This window comes from Platichthys flesus, chromosome 3 (assembly GCF_949316205.1).
Source record: "Platichthys flesus chromosome 3, fPlaFle2.1, whole genome shotgun sequence".
NCBI lineage: Eukaryota > Metazoa > Chordata > Actinopteri > Pleuronectiformes > Pleuronectidae > Platichthys > Platichthys flesus.
Genome location: NC_084947.1, coordinates 6,333,209 through 6,350,024, shown reverse-complemented (window position 1 = coordinate 6,350,024; position 16,816 = coordinate 6,333,209). Strand labels below are relative to the sequence as shown.

General features: G+C 42.9%; 1 protein-coding gene across 1 annotated transcript; it reads left to right on the top strand.

The window, feature by feature from the left end:
- Positions 1-3,801: 3,801 nt before the first annotated feature.
- snx18a (sorting nexin 18a) lies at positions 3,802-15,879 on the top strand. Its single transcript, XM_062381566.1, has 2 exons — positions 3,802-5,704; positions 14,390-15,879. The coding sequence occupies exons 1-2, from the start codon at positions 4,171-4,173 to the stop codon at positions 14,641-14,643; spliced, it is 1,788 nt and encodes a 595-aa protein (XP_062237550.1). The 5' UTR covers positions 3,802-4,170; the 3' UTR covers positions 14,644-15,879.
- Positions 15,880-16,816: the final 937 nt, after the last annotated feature.

The following is a 16,816-nucleotide window of genomic DNA, read 5'->3' as shown; positions in this document are numbered from 1 at the left end:
AAATATCATATGACAAAAAATGATTAGATTTCCAACATTTTGGAGTTGTCCCAAAATATATCACAATTGCTCCTATTTTCCACGTTGAACAACCAAACTATTCATTCTATTCATAGTGTGCATTTCGTACTCCAAGCAGCACGAAATGCAATGACCCTGAAGTAATTCATTTCACGATACATAATGAATGAAAGGAGAGGACACAGCGAGGAAAGGCACAGTTGAAAGTCAAAGAGTAGTCCCTCTGCAGCACATACAGGCCTCAGCTTAGATGATACACAGGATTTGATAAGGAAAAGGATGTGCATGTGTCAGATGAATACACAACCATGTGATGTGATAATCTGTGTCAGTCGTCATGACAGCAATTGTGTCATCCTGGATTTAGTTACTCTATGCTTCCAGTGCATGTTGTGTAATCTGTTATCCTTTTTTAGGAATCTACAGGGAATTTTCTCGCCATGAAGAACCAATCAAAAGAGATCAACCTAAAATTGAATTGGTAGCTTTATGGACCATATGGCAAATCTGACCTCCATTGCTCCTATGAGCTTCCACAACAGTTTGCAAAGGAAACCCTATTCAGGCATGGTAATTCATTGAGGTGGATAGGGCCAAATTAACAGAACAAAAGGGAACCCAGGCAAAGCTATTACGTACTATCACCCTGATTAGAGGAGCAGTAAAAATCACAAGACATCTAATGTGATGCAAGCAGCATACTGAAGTCATCCCTGTTCCCTGGAGAGCACACTCCTTAATATTTCATGTGCATGTCCATGTGCTGTAAAGAAAATCTCCCTGAATACATTTAAGCTGGAGGTGAACTGGGTGTCCGCTGCACCAGTCTGACAGGTGTACAGGAGACTTTATTCATTATTCATTATTCTGAATTTTCACACCTGTGTAAATCAAATATGGAACTGTTGTGTTTCTCAGACTATCCAACACAGGCAAACATGAGAAGAGAGACCTCTAGTGGCCTGTAGGGACGTGGCGGTTGAGTAGCCACATGTGCATGAATAATATTACACACATTAAAAGAATCTTTATTGCAAAGCACAATACATTTCCCCCCTAGACACATGCATCTGGATAAATAAAAGGTTCAGGGTCTCACTTAAAATACATGGCAACATATGGATAAGGGGAAGCTCAATGCTCTACCACCTGAGCTTCACCCACCTCCATGATTATAATTAATTTTAAGGCTACAAAAAACACAGAAGAGGTCATGTTTCACATTTTGTGCAAAGTCATAACTTAATTTGGGTTTAAAAAAATGCATTATGAAACAAAATCTGTCAAATGTATCCTTGAAAGATATTACTTTTATTATAATTCATATCATTTTTTTTAACCTACTGTGGAGAATTGAAAATCTTCCCCTTTAAAAAAGATCTGAAAGGAGCCACGGGGAGGCAGTATCCACCAGAATAAAGAGGCATTATGGTTGTTCTGTTGTCCAGTATCATCTTTGAATGGTTTGCTTATGTAATAAAATGCCAGCATGACACAGATTAGGTGGTTTTCTCTCTGAAGACAAGATAAATGATAACTTGGAATTATAAAATAAAAAAGCATAAACTCTGCCGAAGCTAGGGTTTCATTTGTCAATGTCAGAGTAAAAGCCCACGAACCAGCACAAAGACTGTGAGACGATTAAACTATTCATTCAAAGCAATGGTTAGGAGTCAGTTAGCAGATTTATAATGTTGGATTCATTACAGGGTTTATAGTCTACAAGCAGTGGAGCTGTTAAAGTCAGCTATGTTCTTACTGCAGAGTTAGATTGTTAAAATTAATCTCTAAACAGTTCCATATAAACTGTAAAATAAAAGTTTTATTTATGCCATTTCAATAGATGCCCTTTTTTATTAAGTTCAGGCTCTTTGAAACTGCATATTTGAATAACATCTGTCCGACTTAGGGTTTCAGAGTCACTACAGCCTGAACTGCATGGTTTTCAGAAATGTAAATAACATGCTATGACTAAAGATCTGATAGCACATGGGAAAATTCAATTAATCTTATTAATAATTTCATTTATTTTATCCATGTTTCATGTTTCATGGTCAACAGAACATTATTTGGAAACTATTTTGATAATCAACTAATAACCTTTTATAATTTTTAGAAAACATTTGGCTTTTTGAATGGTCAAATATTATGATTTTCTGATCTTCTTTGTCATATTTGACTGTGAACTGAATTTCTGGAGGTTTGGGATTGTAAAATGAATAAATACAATAACATCAGACTTGAAAATATGCTTACAGGAAGGGATCCTGTCTCGATGAGTGATGGTTAGGGGAAGTCAGTGTTTTTTTTTATGACATTCCTTTCAGATGATGGAAAATCCAAAACATTCTTCTGGTCACCCTGACCTTCACTTATTAAATCTACGTCAGTTACATTCTTATCTTAGATTACTGGACCATGAGACATTTAGCCTCAACTTTATCATACTGTAAAATACCACGGTGAGCTGAGTGTATTTACATTCTACAGTTGTGGCATTTGATAAACTTATTCTGTCAAAAATTAATCAAGATAAGAAGTTCATTAATTTTCCCATCATGATTCTGATACTGAGTGTGGAGAAGGTATGGAAATAACAATTAGACATTACTGTGTGGAAATACCACTTGAATATAATGTCCAGGAAACTGATTTAATAAGATATGATCAAGATACTGAATCCCTAAAATGACCCCTCATGAATACTGAGAGTTCTAAAAATGTAAGTAGCTTTGGACAAAAGCATCAGCTAAATGTAATGTAATTATGTAATAATATATTCCGGGGAATTGGACCCTTGACCTATGACCCTTAGGCCATTGTGTAACAACATTAGTGCTTGTAGGATGAGGACGCTGTGGTTTGTTGTCAGTGAAATGGAGAAACCAAAGTGTTTTAACATCTGTGTTGGTGGAAACCCGGGGTAGAAATAGTCTCCTGAGACAATCAGACTTAAACCTGTAGCTGTATTTATCAGAAGAACACAGATCAAGATAACTGATGTGTAGATGAAAAATCATAGATGCATTATAATAAATAAAATGAATAAAATTAGATGAATGGTGTATGATGTAATGCTGAAATTATTAGTTAAAGCTTCAGTGTGTAAGATTTAGGTGAGAGGGATCTATTGCCAGAAATTCAATAAAAAATAATCCTAGGGATGTTTTCTCTAGTGTGTTTCATCGAAATTGTATGAATTGTTGTTTTCTTAACCCTAGAATGAGCCTTTATATTTAATGCTTTATTTATAAGGAGCGAGTCCTTTTTTTTTACATTAGCCTAAATGGGACAAACTAAACACCTTTTGATAATCAATGACAACTGATGATTACCACAGGTTCTCTTCCATTTTTGGAAGGGGAGGGTGAGGTGAGGGCTCTTCAGCTGCAACAGGCAACTTCACCACTAGATGTCACTTAATCTTACACACTGAACCTTTACATGCTAAGTTGTCTGGTCTTGTTAATTATGTTGAAATATAATTGTTGGTTCTTGAAATTCAGTTTTTCATTGTAAAACAGTGTTTAGCTTTGTCTTTGAAAAGTGCTAAATAAACAAAGTTGATGTTTTTATGATTATTATTAAAGTAATCAGAGGTGTAATTACTGTTCCACAACACTCCATCAAGTGGGACAGACCCTCCTGTCTTCGGTGTGAAACAGTCAACCAGTGAGGACACATGTCCAGTCTGAGGACCAGGCTCTCATCGTGGCTCTTCCCAGGCGGTTGATTGGTGTTGTCTGGGCGGATCACAGCATCTTGTGGCTCCGCCCTCGATTATCCAGCCTGCCAGACGCGCTGGATGCTGCGCGGTGCTGACACAGCGGAGCACCGAGAGCAGAGGCGCCCAGCCCGGATCCGGAGCCCGGATTACAGTCGTGGTACAGCGGCGAATACCTTCGCTCCAGCGGCACACGCTGCAAACCTCCGCACCGGGTCGATCAACGGGAATAGCCGCGCACAGAGGCCACCGGAGAAGAGGAGGTTCCCTGAGACGTTGGGAAGTTTGTACGCCGAGTTGCAGGAGTTGTTGGCGGACTGAAGCTAGCCCCTGTGCCCGCTGCGCCTCCCTCCTGCCCCGGCCAGCCCGCAGCGAGTTAGCCCGCTGTCCTCCGATCCCTGCTCCATCCAGCCGCGGGGGGAATCATGGCGCTCAGAGCCCGGGCGCTGTACGACTTCCACTCGGAGAACCCGGGCGAGGTGTCGGTGAAGGAGAACGAGATCGTCACCCTGTACAGCGAGCAGGACATCGAGGGCTGGCTCGAGGGGGTGAACAGCAAGGGGGAGAGGGGACTGTTCCCCGCGTCCTACGTGGAGCTCATGAGCAGCGACGCCGCCTCCACGTCCAACAACAACATCTGCAGCACATCTGGGGACACTAACCCGGACTCCAGATACGCCAACATCCCGCCCGGAGGCTTCGACGGCTCTGTGAGTCCTCCGAATAAAACCGAGAACTTTTCCAAACCGTCTCCTCCAGGTTTAACCACATTCCCCACAGCTCCTCCGCCGCAGCAGCAGCAGCCTCCACAGCAGCAGCACCTCTATCAGTCCCCAAGCCAAGTGAGCGACGATGACTGGGATGATGACTGGGATGACAGCTCCACTGTGGCGGATGAACCGGGCACTGTGGGAGGACGGTATCGTGACTTTGAAGGCAACGGGCCGTCCACCTACAGAGTGTCCACATCCTCCACGTCCAGAGGCAATGCGCAGCAGGCCAAGAGCTCAGCCACCGTCAGCAGGAACCTGAACAGGTTCTCCACCTTCGTCAAGTCTGGAGGTGAGGCCTTTGTGCTGGGAGAGGCGTCAGGCTTCGTGAAGGATGGGGATAAGCTCTGTGTGGTTATGGGTCAGTATGGTCCAGAGTGGCAGGAGAACCCGTATCCCTTCGGTTGCACAATCGACGACCCCACCAAACAGACCAAGTTCAAGGGGATGAAAAGCTACATCTCCTACAAGCTGACCCCCAGCCACACGCAGAACCAGGTGAACAGGAGGTACAAGCACTTCGACTGGCTGTACGCCCGCCTGGTGGAGAAGTTCCCCGTCATCTCAGTGCCACACATCCCCGAGAAGCAGGCCACAGGTCGCTTCGAGGAGGACTTTATCTCCAAGAGGAGGAAAGGCCTCATGTGGTGGATGAACCACATGACCAGCCACCCGGTCCTGGCCAAGTGTGATGTCTTCCAGCACTTCCTCACCTGCAGCAGCACGGACGAGAAGGCCTGGAAGCAGGGGAAGAGGAAGGCCGAGAAGGACGAGATGGTGGGGGCCAACTTCTTCCTCACCATCAGCACGCCAGCGGCTCCGCTCGACTTCCAGGAGGTCGAGAGCAAAATAGACGGATTCAAGACGTTCACCAAGAGGATGGACGACAGCACCCTGCAGCTCAATGCCACCATCAACGAGTTCGCCCGCAAGCAGATCACCGGCTTCAAGAAGGAGTATCAGAAAGTGGGGATGTCGTTCAAGTTCCTCAGCCAGGCTTTTGAAATAGACCAGCAGACGTACTCAGCAGGACTGAACCAGGCCATCTCCTTCACCGGAGACACGTATGAAGCCATCGGAGAGTATTTTGCCGAGCAGCCCAGAAAGGATCTTGACCCTATCATGGATTTGTTTGCTCTTTACCAGGGACACTTGGCAAACTACCCAGACATCATCCATGTCCAGAAAGGTAAAGTAATGATACTTTCAGATACAGCGAACACATGTGTCCCTGACGTGTTTATGTTTTTAAGACTTCTTTCACAGGAACTTCACAGGAGCCAAAATATCGCTTTGACTTTGTCAACTTTGAATGTGTAGTAACATTCATTAAAGAGTAAGATTATAATTCTTGAAAAATACAAAATTATTACAAAATACTGTAACAACTTAGCGTCTCAAAAAAGATAGTCTCTAACTAAAAGTAAATATTGAATACTTCAAAAATAATGACTTACTATCTCAACATTTTCATCTTCAATTTGATTTATTAATCATCTGTTTCTCTTTCACTGGCAGAAATTGGCTTCCATTAAAATCCATTTAAATTGGCCCACACACATAATCTACCTGTTGGATTTTAAATTCAGTTTTCAGACCCATCTGTTCACCTCAGGTCTGGCTGAACAGGCTTTAAAGTTAAAGAAATTAAAAACATGTTCTGGCCATAACAAGATCAAACGTGTAATTGGTGTCAGACAGGTATATCTATCAGATTTAATCAGGTCACAATTATAGCTTATGTCACTTTGCAAAACAAATGTGCAGTGTTTGCATCGGGGGAACTGGTTTGCATTGGGTGAATCAACTGGGCAGCACCTGTTCAGCTGTGTTTGATCTTCCACTCTAGTTGAACTACATGTTAATGATCTGGAGCTGGAGAAGGCTCTACGTGGTTTGGTTGATCACACCTCCATCACTGATTGCCCAAATCTGTTTAGTCCAAGCACAGGAAGTCAGTTTTCGAGACTGTCCACCTACAGGACCCTCAGCCGACGATAGTTCTCCTTGTGTGAGAAAGTTTCACGCTCATGAGAGGCAACGCTGTTACGCAAGAGGAATGGCAGTGTTGCACTGGGGTTTACAGAGAAGCACTTTCCATCACCACCATGTTGTTGGTGAGAATGTGGTTCACAGATGAGGAAGAGAAAACGATCATCGAAAGAATACGTGCGACTCAAACCTAACCACTCCTCCCTTGTGTAAGTCATACCTGACTGACGGCTTTCTCAAAATGTAGATGTGCCAATGAGTGTGTCTTTGTGCACTGTCATGCACAGTGTGTGACATTTAAACCTTTACAATCACTGACAAACTGACAACCGAGAGTCATACCTGAGATAATGCCATGCTGCACACCACAGAGGCCTATTTACATTTGCGAGATTAGAGGATGATGTTATCTAATCCTTCTCAATCCTTTGGGTTCAGTAGCAGTGCCTTGCTTGAGTAAAATCACATGGCTGTCAGATCAGGAGAATCTTTTGATAATCAGTCAGAGTCCCTGCTGGTTTCCATTGTTTCATTAACCACGTGTACGGATCCAAAATCTGGACTTTCCAACCAGAAAGTGCCAAAGTGACATTTAGGGTCAGTGTGTAAGATTTAGGTGGAATGGATCTATTGGCAAAAATTTAATTTAAAATAATCTTAGTGAGGTTTTCACAGTGTGTTTCATCCAAATTGTTTTTTTGTTTTACGTAGAATTGGCTCTTTATATGTAAATACTTCATATTCACATCGGGAGCGGGTCCTTTCTACGGAGGCTGCCATGTTTTTACAGTAGCCCAGACTGGACAAACTAAACACCTTTTGAGTTTCTCTCCAACTGTTTGGAAGCGGAGGGGGAGATGAGGGGTATTTCACTTCACAACTAGATGTCACTAAATTCTACACACTGAACCTTTAGGTTTAGAAGTTCACTGGTGACTTGTGTTAACTCCCCACCTCCCTTGTGGACATATGTGTTTATCAGTCAGGTCCCCTACAGACACTGGGCCCATTCAGGCCACAATAGGCGACGCTGGGGAAACAGGACAGACAGTGTTTGGGCTGCGATGGGACACAAACTTCCCACTCAGCTCAAATCTAGTGGCCACATGCAGCCAAAAATAAGGTGACACAGCCATTCACACAGCCTGGTGTGATAAGCCCAGCCTTAATTCACAGATAAGAAACCCTGATTTGATACCACACATGGAAAACTTTGCTGCAGGCACATTTTTTTGTTTAGAAAAGGTGACAGAGTTCAGTGAGACAGGACTTCAGGACACTGGGGGGACTGGAAACAAAGCTGCTGGGAAATCCAGGGCGTCCAGCAGATAAAAGAAAAACCCCGTGTTGCTTATTGAATTCAGAATTACTTTGATGTCAACGTGTTTTTTGATGAAGGGAAACTGTTTAGTTCCGCTGTTTATTTTCAGTCCGGTTGAGCTAGTTTTTAATATTTTACTTTAATCTTGAAGCAGGCAAAGAATCCATTTCTAATTAATTACCCTTTGAAGGAAAGGTTCAAATGCAAACTCGTATAGTTTGTCTATTCAAACATGCCACTGGGCCTGTTGCATCTCTTCCGTGCCAGAATCTGCGAGAGGCTATAAAGATGTATAGTGTTACATGGCAGTGACGGAACAGTTAATGTGCAGTAAATTATAGATCCTAAGTGTTCCCTCGATTAGAACACAACTGAATGGCTGCTTGTTACTTAAATTGGCTATGTGCTACCACAGAGCCTTAAATGTAAATACCCACTGCAAAGGTACAAGACACATGTTGTCCGCTCACTGTGAGGTAGTTAGGCAGAAATGTATAGGAAAGAATACGAGGTCGCAGCTTTTATATCATTGAGTGAAGACACTACTGTGCTGCTGCAAGCTCAAACATACACCGGCCTTGTTCACTTTGTGAGTTTGTCTACCTTCCCCCAAATGTTTCACATGCTCTCATATATACACTAGAATGATACTGAGCAGAGTGCACAGTGCAGCATATTTTTTTTTTAAATCCATTTAAAAACCATGATTTATTTTCACTGAGAAATCTGGGAAAATGTTGGACAACACCCCTTTTCAATGTTTAAAGTAATCCGGAGACCCACCAAAGTCTCATTGAGTTCTTTCCTGACCTGTACCGCTTCCTTCCACCAGGTTTCATGATAATCTGTCCAGTAGTTTTTGCATAAACCTGCTAACTAACAACCAAACCAAACATCCAACGAATAGACAGGGGTGAAAACATAACCTCCTAGTGGATGAAATACCTCGTTTACACATATCCTCTCTGGTGTTCCTCTTCTGTTAACAACCGATATTCCCTGTTTGATAGAGTGAGACTGGGCCACATCCTTTTTTTGTGATAAACCAAAGAACACATTTAGAAGAGGCCACACAGAAGCCCAGTCGGCCAAGCGGGTCAGCTGAGATTATTGTTGCAGCAATAATCAAGATTTTACATCAGGGAGAAAGTGAAATGTTAACGTTGGTGGCTTTTGAACGTGCAGGTTGAGGTTATCCATGGTCATTACGCCTGTAGAGAAGGTTATCTGTGGGGGTGGCCTTACGGTCATATCACAGTTACTTTCTTGCTTATCTGTCTTTTCCGCAGCTGAATTCCATTTTTAGCTCTTTGTATCTGTCTCATTAGGACGTCAGACTCCAGACAGATTTGTATTTGTCCCCACGGACGTGACCAGGGAAATGTGAGCTTTCCCACCCACTGTGGATCACTGAACTCTATTGATCCCCACCTCCACAGGGAGAACATGAGCCATTAGTGTGCAGCCTGGCAGGGACAGCACCAGCTCATGATACTTTGGTTTTAAAACTTATCGAATTTACTTTTTGTAACTTTTATTTCTGTCCTAATCTGATATTGCAGGGTTTGTTGCCTCCTCTTGTTTCAGGCTCTTGAGAAAGAGGAGGAGAGTTGCACAAAATATAACTTTTACTGGGTTAACCCAATTACTAAAGAAGCAGTAATTGACTAATAAAACATTTGACTACATACATAAGGTTCTATGACCTTTTTAACCAGAGATCCAGCTAGGTTGCCATTAAAAATACATTTTATGATTCAATACTGGCTCTTGATCCCGGACAAAAGCGGCTAATTTCTAGCATTTACAGCCTTATCAACTCTTCTCTCGATAGCCCGGCATCAGGCCCCAAGTGTTCTTGGGAGCAAGAGCTTGGAGTCACACTACCTGATGATTATTGGGAACAAGTATTACGGTTGGTTCATTCCTCTTCAATCTGTGCGAGACATGGCCTCCTACAATGTAAAGTAGTGCACAAAGTTCACTACACTAACTTGAGGCTATCTCGAATTTATCCCAATGTAACTGACTCCTGTAACAGGTGCAAACAATCCCCAGCAGATCATTCTCATATGTTCTGGTCCTGTCCCGGGCTTGCCACATTCTGGTCTGAAATCTTTAAAACTCTTAGCACAGCATATAACACTACCATCTCTCCTCAACCTCTCTTGGCTTTGTTTGGGGCCCCCCTACAGCCTTTTGCCTCTAGAGTTATACAGAATGTCCTTGCCTTTACCACCCTGTTGGCCAGACGCCTTATACTCTTTAAATGGAAACACCCTCAACCCCCATCTCACAGTAGGTGGGTTGAAGAAGTTTTACTGTTCATGAGTCTTGAAAAGCTTAGATTTTCCCTGAATGGTTCCTTAAATTCATTTGAAAAGACTTGGAGACCTCTCTTAAGTCATATTGAGTCTTTGACATCTCTGCGTTATGGTGATGACTGAGCCCCCCCCTCCCCCCCATTTATTTTATTTTTAATAACAATTCACCCTTCCCCTTTAATTATTTATTTTATTTTATTTATTTATTTATTTTTATATTTGGTTGTTTTTTCGTGTTTATGGGTTTGTTATGGGTGCTGGGGATGGGAATGTGGGAGGGATAAAAAGATGGGAAAAAATGTAAGATGGAAGTATTCCCTGTTATATTGTTGTATCTCGTGAAACTACTTCCAATAAACAAAAATATAAAAAAAAAAAAAAAAAAAAATACATTTTATTATAAAGCCTTTGCTGGTGATTTGGATATCATGATGTGTGATCAGCATTGCTGCCCCCCCCCCCCCCCCCCCCGGTTACACAGACATTGAGCCGCTTTGTAAAAATGTCACACTGCCACCCCCATACTGTTTGTGATAAGGTGAAGCAGAATACAAGTGCAACTTCCCTGTTTGAGGTTGTGCAGGGAGGGTAAAAAAAAGGTATAAATGGTCACTTCTGAGGAACTGAAAACATTCATGTACCTCTTTGTTAACCCCACCCACTGTCTTTATATTTCCATTTCTAATCTTTCAAACATGTTCTCGGAAACAGTGCTTCTCGGTTAATGAAATGTTGTTGACTTTAGAAAAAAGCATAATGTCACTTTATGGCTCAGAAAACAAGTCGTCATCTGACCTCTGATGAGATTAATGTCCCTACATTTACATATTTAAGTTCCTAATGCCTCTCGCTGTTATTTAATCAACTGGCTTAAAAGCATAGAGTGCATATGAATTAATTAAGTCTAAGATGATAAATTATGAAGGTTTTGGCTTGGCTGACTTCATCCCTGTTTTGACTTTGCGTTCGGTCCATTCAGCACATTGCTGAGAGCTGTGCTTCTCTGGTCTCGTCATCGTTTTATCACTGCACCAAGTGATAAAACAATGGCAGGCACGTCGAGGGAAAGCACTTCTTTGGGAGGATGTCAGGTCTTCCTGCTGAGTCAGCCCCTCAGCTGACACTGCTTTGGCAAAGGCTGCGGGTCGGCCTGATAAACTGTCACAGGCTCTTTAAATGTCCTCTCATGCACAGAGAGATGATTGAGGTGCTGGAGGGAGGAGATGGGTATTGCCGCTGCTGTGCAGGTCACAGGCTCGCGGTAGCTCTGTGTTGTGTAACCAGAGATTACGTGAGCAGGGAAGTGTCGGCCTCCAGTGAGCCCAGGAGGGTTCGCTGCCACCTCCATGCACCCAGGGAGGGTTTCTTCAGAGACACTCATCAGTGCTTTTCCTTATTCATGGTGTGACTCTGCAGTATGATGTACATCTCATTATCACTCTGCAGCTTTATATCTGGAAGTCATATATAGTCATATTTAGGGAACTTATTTCTATGAGCGTGTGCTATCTGGTGAAGCTCGACTGAATTTAAGGAGACTGTTGTGTCTTGGTGGAGGTTTGGGCCATTCTGGTTTACAATGCTTCACATCTCCAGGTACAAGCACCTGGACTATTGAGCAGATGCTGTTTGCCAGCAGGAAATTGATAAAAGTCTGAATACTGTTAAATAGTAAATAAAATGAGAGTTACTACCATGTTTTTCTTTTTATCAATTTGTTTTTTAACAGGCATTATTGTCGGGCAAATTGACCATTTCTGTCATGGTCAACTTGACAGTTACTTCTCAGGCAAGTGACTGATCTGATTTTATAATACATTCGCACAAACAACATTTCTTGGCTCTAGCTTCTCAGAAGGTTGAGATATGTTTTTTCCCCCCCTCGTCATATATTACAGTATATGAAATGTCGGGGGTTGAACTGTTGGTCAGACTCAACAGGCAGCTCGAAGATCACACAATGGCAGATTATTTTAAGGTCTTCTTGATAATAGGCCGGTTCCCTTTTTTTATCAGGACTGTGAAGTTCACTTCCTGTCGCTAGGGCTTTGTATATTCTTCTACTGCTGAGCTCCTGTCTTCCTCATGAAGTGTCCATGGTAACAATTATACCTCTTGAGTCCATTAAGTGGCCTTTTAAATGCAGGAAGCCAAGTAAACACCTCTGGGATCGTCACTTAAGTCTTCTGGCAGCTGTGTTTGCCTCCTCTGCTCCACTGTTGTCTTTACCTCTCTTTCTGTCGCACCCAGTCTGTTGTGCATTAGAGGAATTTCTATGATCTGGGTCAAACTGCAGCTGAGAGAAGCTAAAGCCAGAGGGCAAACTGGGCAGATTGGGAGGGAGGGATGAAGAGATGTGTGTGTGGGCATATTTCGGGTAATGATTTGTAAAGAGAGTAGCCGCAAAGTCGTCAGCTGTCTCACATTTCTGGAAACAAGCTGGTGACTCACCTGATGACTCGAAAATCCCATGACAGACCAAAACTGGAAGTTTTGTCACTTGACTCTGCGGCACAAATAACACACCTCACACTCATTGTCATTCACATCGCTACACATTGTGCGTGTCATTTAGAACACTCTCTCCGTGACACAGTGGATACTTCAGGGTTACACACAGCACATCAGTGGTGGTTTCCTGTTACAAAGGACTGAGTTGACCAATGTTTCCACCACACGAACAGGAGCAGATGAAACAGATCTACAGCCAGTTTAAAACATCTCATGGCTACAGCATGGACTGGTTTTTCATTATCGGTGCTAAGTGTTCCCTCGATTAACGTCTAGGTCGCAGGTGAAGTCAAAATGTATTTTTTTTCTGTTTCCATTAGTCCAAATCTCAGAGGGTAAGCCACCTGAAACACAGAGGCAACAAAAGAGAAGCTGGAACAAGGACATGTTGCACTACGGCCTCTGGCTTTACCACCTGCATGTGCTCAGAGCATCACAAAGGCTGCAGAGTTCATTGAAAAGGGAAAATAGTTGCAGTTCCTCTCTTTTCCCCACAAATAAATGAATTCTGACAAAACTTTGGGAAAAACGAAGAAATGGCCGAAGCTTGATCGTGTCCCTGCTCTAACCAACCATTCGTCCTCTTTGCTTGCAGCTAGGACATGGAGACATGTTTAAGTGGTGCTTTCAAACAGAAGGTCGCGTCCTGTCCGTTTCTCTTGCATTTCAACGTCAAACTTATTGCTCTTGACATTTCTTGCTTTGCTCGGTCAGAAAATGTCAGCTGCTTGATAAGTCATCTGTCATAAGCTTGTGGTGTTTCTGACCCTTTCTGGCCTTCCGCTCCCATGGAACCATCTGTCTGAAAAGTTATATACGGGCATATTTCTTCTTCTGGTATCACAATGGCTGTGACCACAGCTCTTAGCAGCAGCGTGGAAACTGAGGGTTGAGTGTGATTAAACTCTCAGTATGAGTGTGAAATGCGATACTTTGCAAGTTATAGTTTCCTGTGAGAGACGTCAGGTGGCTTTTCTTTTTAAAGCAGCTACCCTGTGGGAATTATCTAACAAGCAATGGAGAAGAAATAATAGAATTTAACATGACTAATGTTTTCACCTGTGTTTGATTGCTGGTCAGTTACTGATTGCTGTGAATTGGTGGATTTCGTCATCCTTATCATCAGCATTAATGAATGAGAAACTCTATCAAACAGACTTGTTTTTGTTTGGTAGGCCGCTGCCAATATTAAAGTCCTTTGAGCTGCCAACAACTTTAGTCGATGAACTAAAGAAACTGCATGAAAAACACCCTAAATGGTTGTTTTATAAAAAAGCTGTGTCATGTTTTTTTAGAGTTGGGCCCCCTCACATTTTCTAACTAAAGAAACAGATCTATCTAGATTCTTTGGGAGATTGGAACAAAATGTTCATGCCAAACGTTTAATACCATTTTGGTTATTTCCTGGGAGTTATAAATTCACTGCTGGGTTCTTTTTATACTTACTCTTTACAGACAAGGATATATAGTTTATGAAATAACTTTCCAGCTATAGTATTAAAGTCTGTTTGAAAAGGTAAAGGTTAAGTTTAAGGAAATAAACTCTCCATTTCGAGGGAAGGGACTTTACCCAAAACGGGACATGCTTGTGAGCGTGTTTTCCCACTTTGGTTAGTATAGCATGTGGTTATTAAACATATATTTATAAATAAATGTGGTGGGTGTGTTTCTATTTGCAAAACAAAACGTGATCTAAATTCCTGCCTGTATTTCTATCTCGGAACAGGAGCCCTGACGAAGGTGAAAGAAAGCCAGAAGCATGTGGAGGAGGGTAAGATGGACCTGGCACAGGCGGAAGGCATCAACGAGCGCTGCAACATCATCTCCTGCGCCACGCTGGCTGAGATCCAGCACTTCCACCAGATCCGTGTGCGTGACTTCAGGGCCCAGATGCAGCACTACTTACAGCAACAGATCTCGTTCTTTCAAAAAATCACAGGCAAGCTAGAGGAGGCTCTGCAGAAATATGACAACGCCTAACGGATTACTGGTCCCAGCCTGTCGGTTAAGACCTCGGTGACCTATGGCCACGCACATCTCTCTAAGTCAGCCAGTGGAGCCTGCACCACACTGCTGCTCGGTGAACCGCCGTTCACCGAGCAGGGAGGGACGTTCCAGGAGATGATTCTCCAGTTAAAAAGAAAATTCAACCCAATTCAGGTTCCTGTGTGTGTTGGCCACATCGTTTGGGGACTGGACGTCCTTATTTGAGAGAGCAAGTGTAATTTGATGAAGTTAAGCCTTAAGATGTCATGGGTCAGTGATAACGATGGATCACCAGTTGGGCCAGTGTGTCGGTGAATGAAATCTAAATTAATGTCATGACTTACAGAGCGAGTCTCAAGAACGAGGGAGGAGCCTTGAATCCACTGCTGAATACCAGATGAAGGATTTCTTATATCAAGCCTTAAAACGCTGATCTGAACGGACGGTTTTTAAGTGACTGCCACTCCGGGAGTGGCGATGTGCCACTGGCTGACACTCTGCCTACTGGAAACCATCAGCCCCTTCCCCAGTATCCCTCTCCTCAGACAAACAGGACTGAGTGTTTACGGTCTCCTCACCGAGCAGCCGCTGTCTCCACTGTCTCGCTGTGCCTTCTGACTGCATCTCTCTGGTCATTTTTGTTACTAGCTCCTAAAAAGAGCTGTATATAATCTATATGTTGAGATATATTCTATTTGTTTGTACAAATCTACAAATTTGGCAGTCTTCACAAAAGATCACTGTGCTTTGAATGGGGGGGGGGGGTCTTTTATGGGCGATAATATTGTTCAGCTTCTTTTTTTTTGCCTCAGTGGCTCAAGAATTGATTCAGCAACTCTCACAGTGTGACAGAATCTGGATCAAGAGAGGATTACCTGCGTTGACAATAGGAACCGATGCCTTACAACCGGCACAGCCAGCACTGGTGCTGATACGCAAGCTTGCCGATGTTAAAGAACGAGTACGATGGACACACAAAATGACGGATATGTGAATTTGTGTTTACTAAATGTGGGTTTTCCTGGTTTAGTTTTTTGAGATGGTATCCGAAGGCAGGCTGTTAGAGGGTAGCGGGTTCCTGCACTGTTTTAATAATGGAGTCATTTTAAAATCACACATGTTCAAGCTCGACAGTCCTGCTGTTTTTAACCTTTGTGATGCTGGCTGCACCACGAAGAGATTAATGTTGAAGCAGAGTTGCAAAATAAACTTCTCCTTCTCAGAAAGCTGTATGTTGATCCTGAGTGTTTTTGTCAAATACCTTAAATATAAAATGTCTCTGATCTTTAGTTATTGTGCAGTCTATTGGAATGAATAAGTCGGAACTGGGAGGAAACTGTACGAATTGTGCATGTCGGTTAGTTCTTCTTTTATCGGTCCTTCACTCGCCTCAGACGCTCATACTATAGATATTATGTGGCCCATGTAATGAAGCCATCTCACCATTTAATAACTGCAGAAGAACAGAGTGCGGCTCTGCAGGTTTCCTTGGCGGTCTCCCTGGAGGACCGGCGTGCCGTGTCAGTGCTTCATGCTAAGCTCATGCTGCTGACGACGCAGCGCCTGACCAACCATCTGGGACATCTGGGCCCTGTTGAAAGTTGACAGGGAACACCTACTGAACAGGAGAGGGTCAAAAGAACAAAGTACAAGCGAAGGAGATAAGCAAGATGCAGAGCAGGTGTCTTAGCAGCAGTGTAGTTCAAATGGGATCCAGTTTGACGGATGATGAGTAGAAGGTGGCAGATAACAGCAGCTTTCAACCACCCGGCTCTATTTATGTTAATATGTTCCCATCAGATAATCTATTCAGACCTCCTGCGTGATTCTGTCCTCGTCTGCCACTGCGTGAAACCAGAATACAGATATTTACAGAAACACTGGCAGAAGGCTTTTCATTCTCCTGCAAAGATCCCTAATTGAAGGCAGTATTAAAATCAATGAAATAAATGTACTGTGATACATCTCAGCTACAACCAGACACTCCCTCAAACAGAGCGGTTTAATGTGTAGTTAATGAATCCACTTTCTTAGGGATGAGCAGATGCCTTTTCGTTCCAACAGCATTACGAATTTACAGCCACACTAGCAGCTCTGTGTTCTTTGAGTAATATTACACAATTTAAAGGGAAAACCTGGTATTTTGCAAAAAACAGTTTGAGTCTTT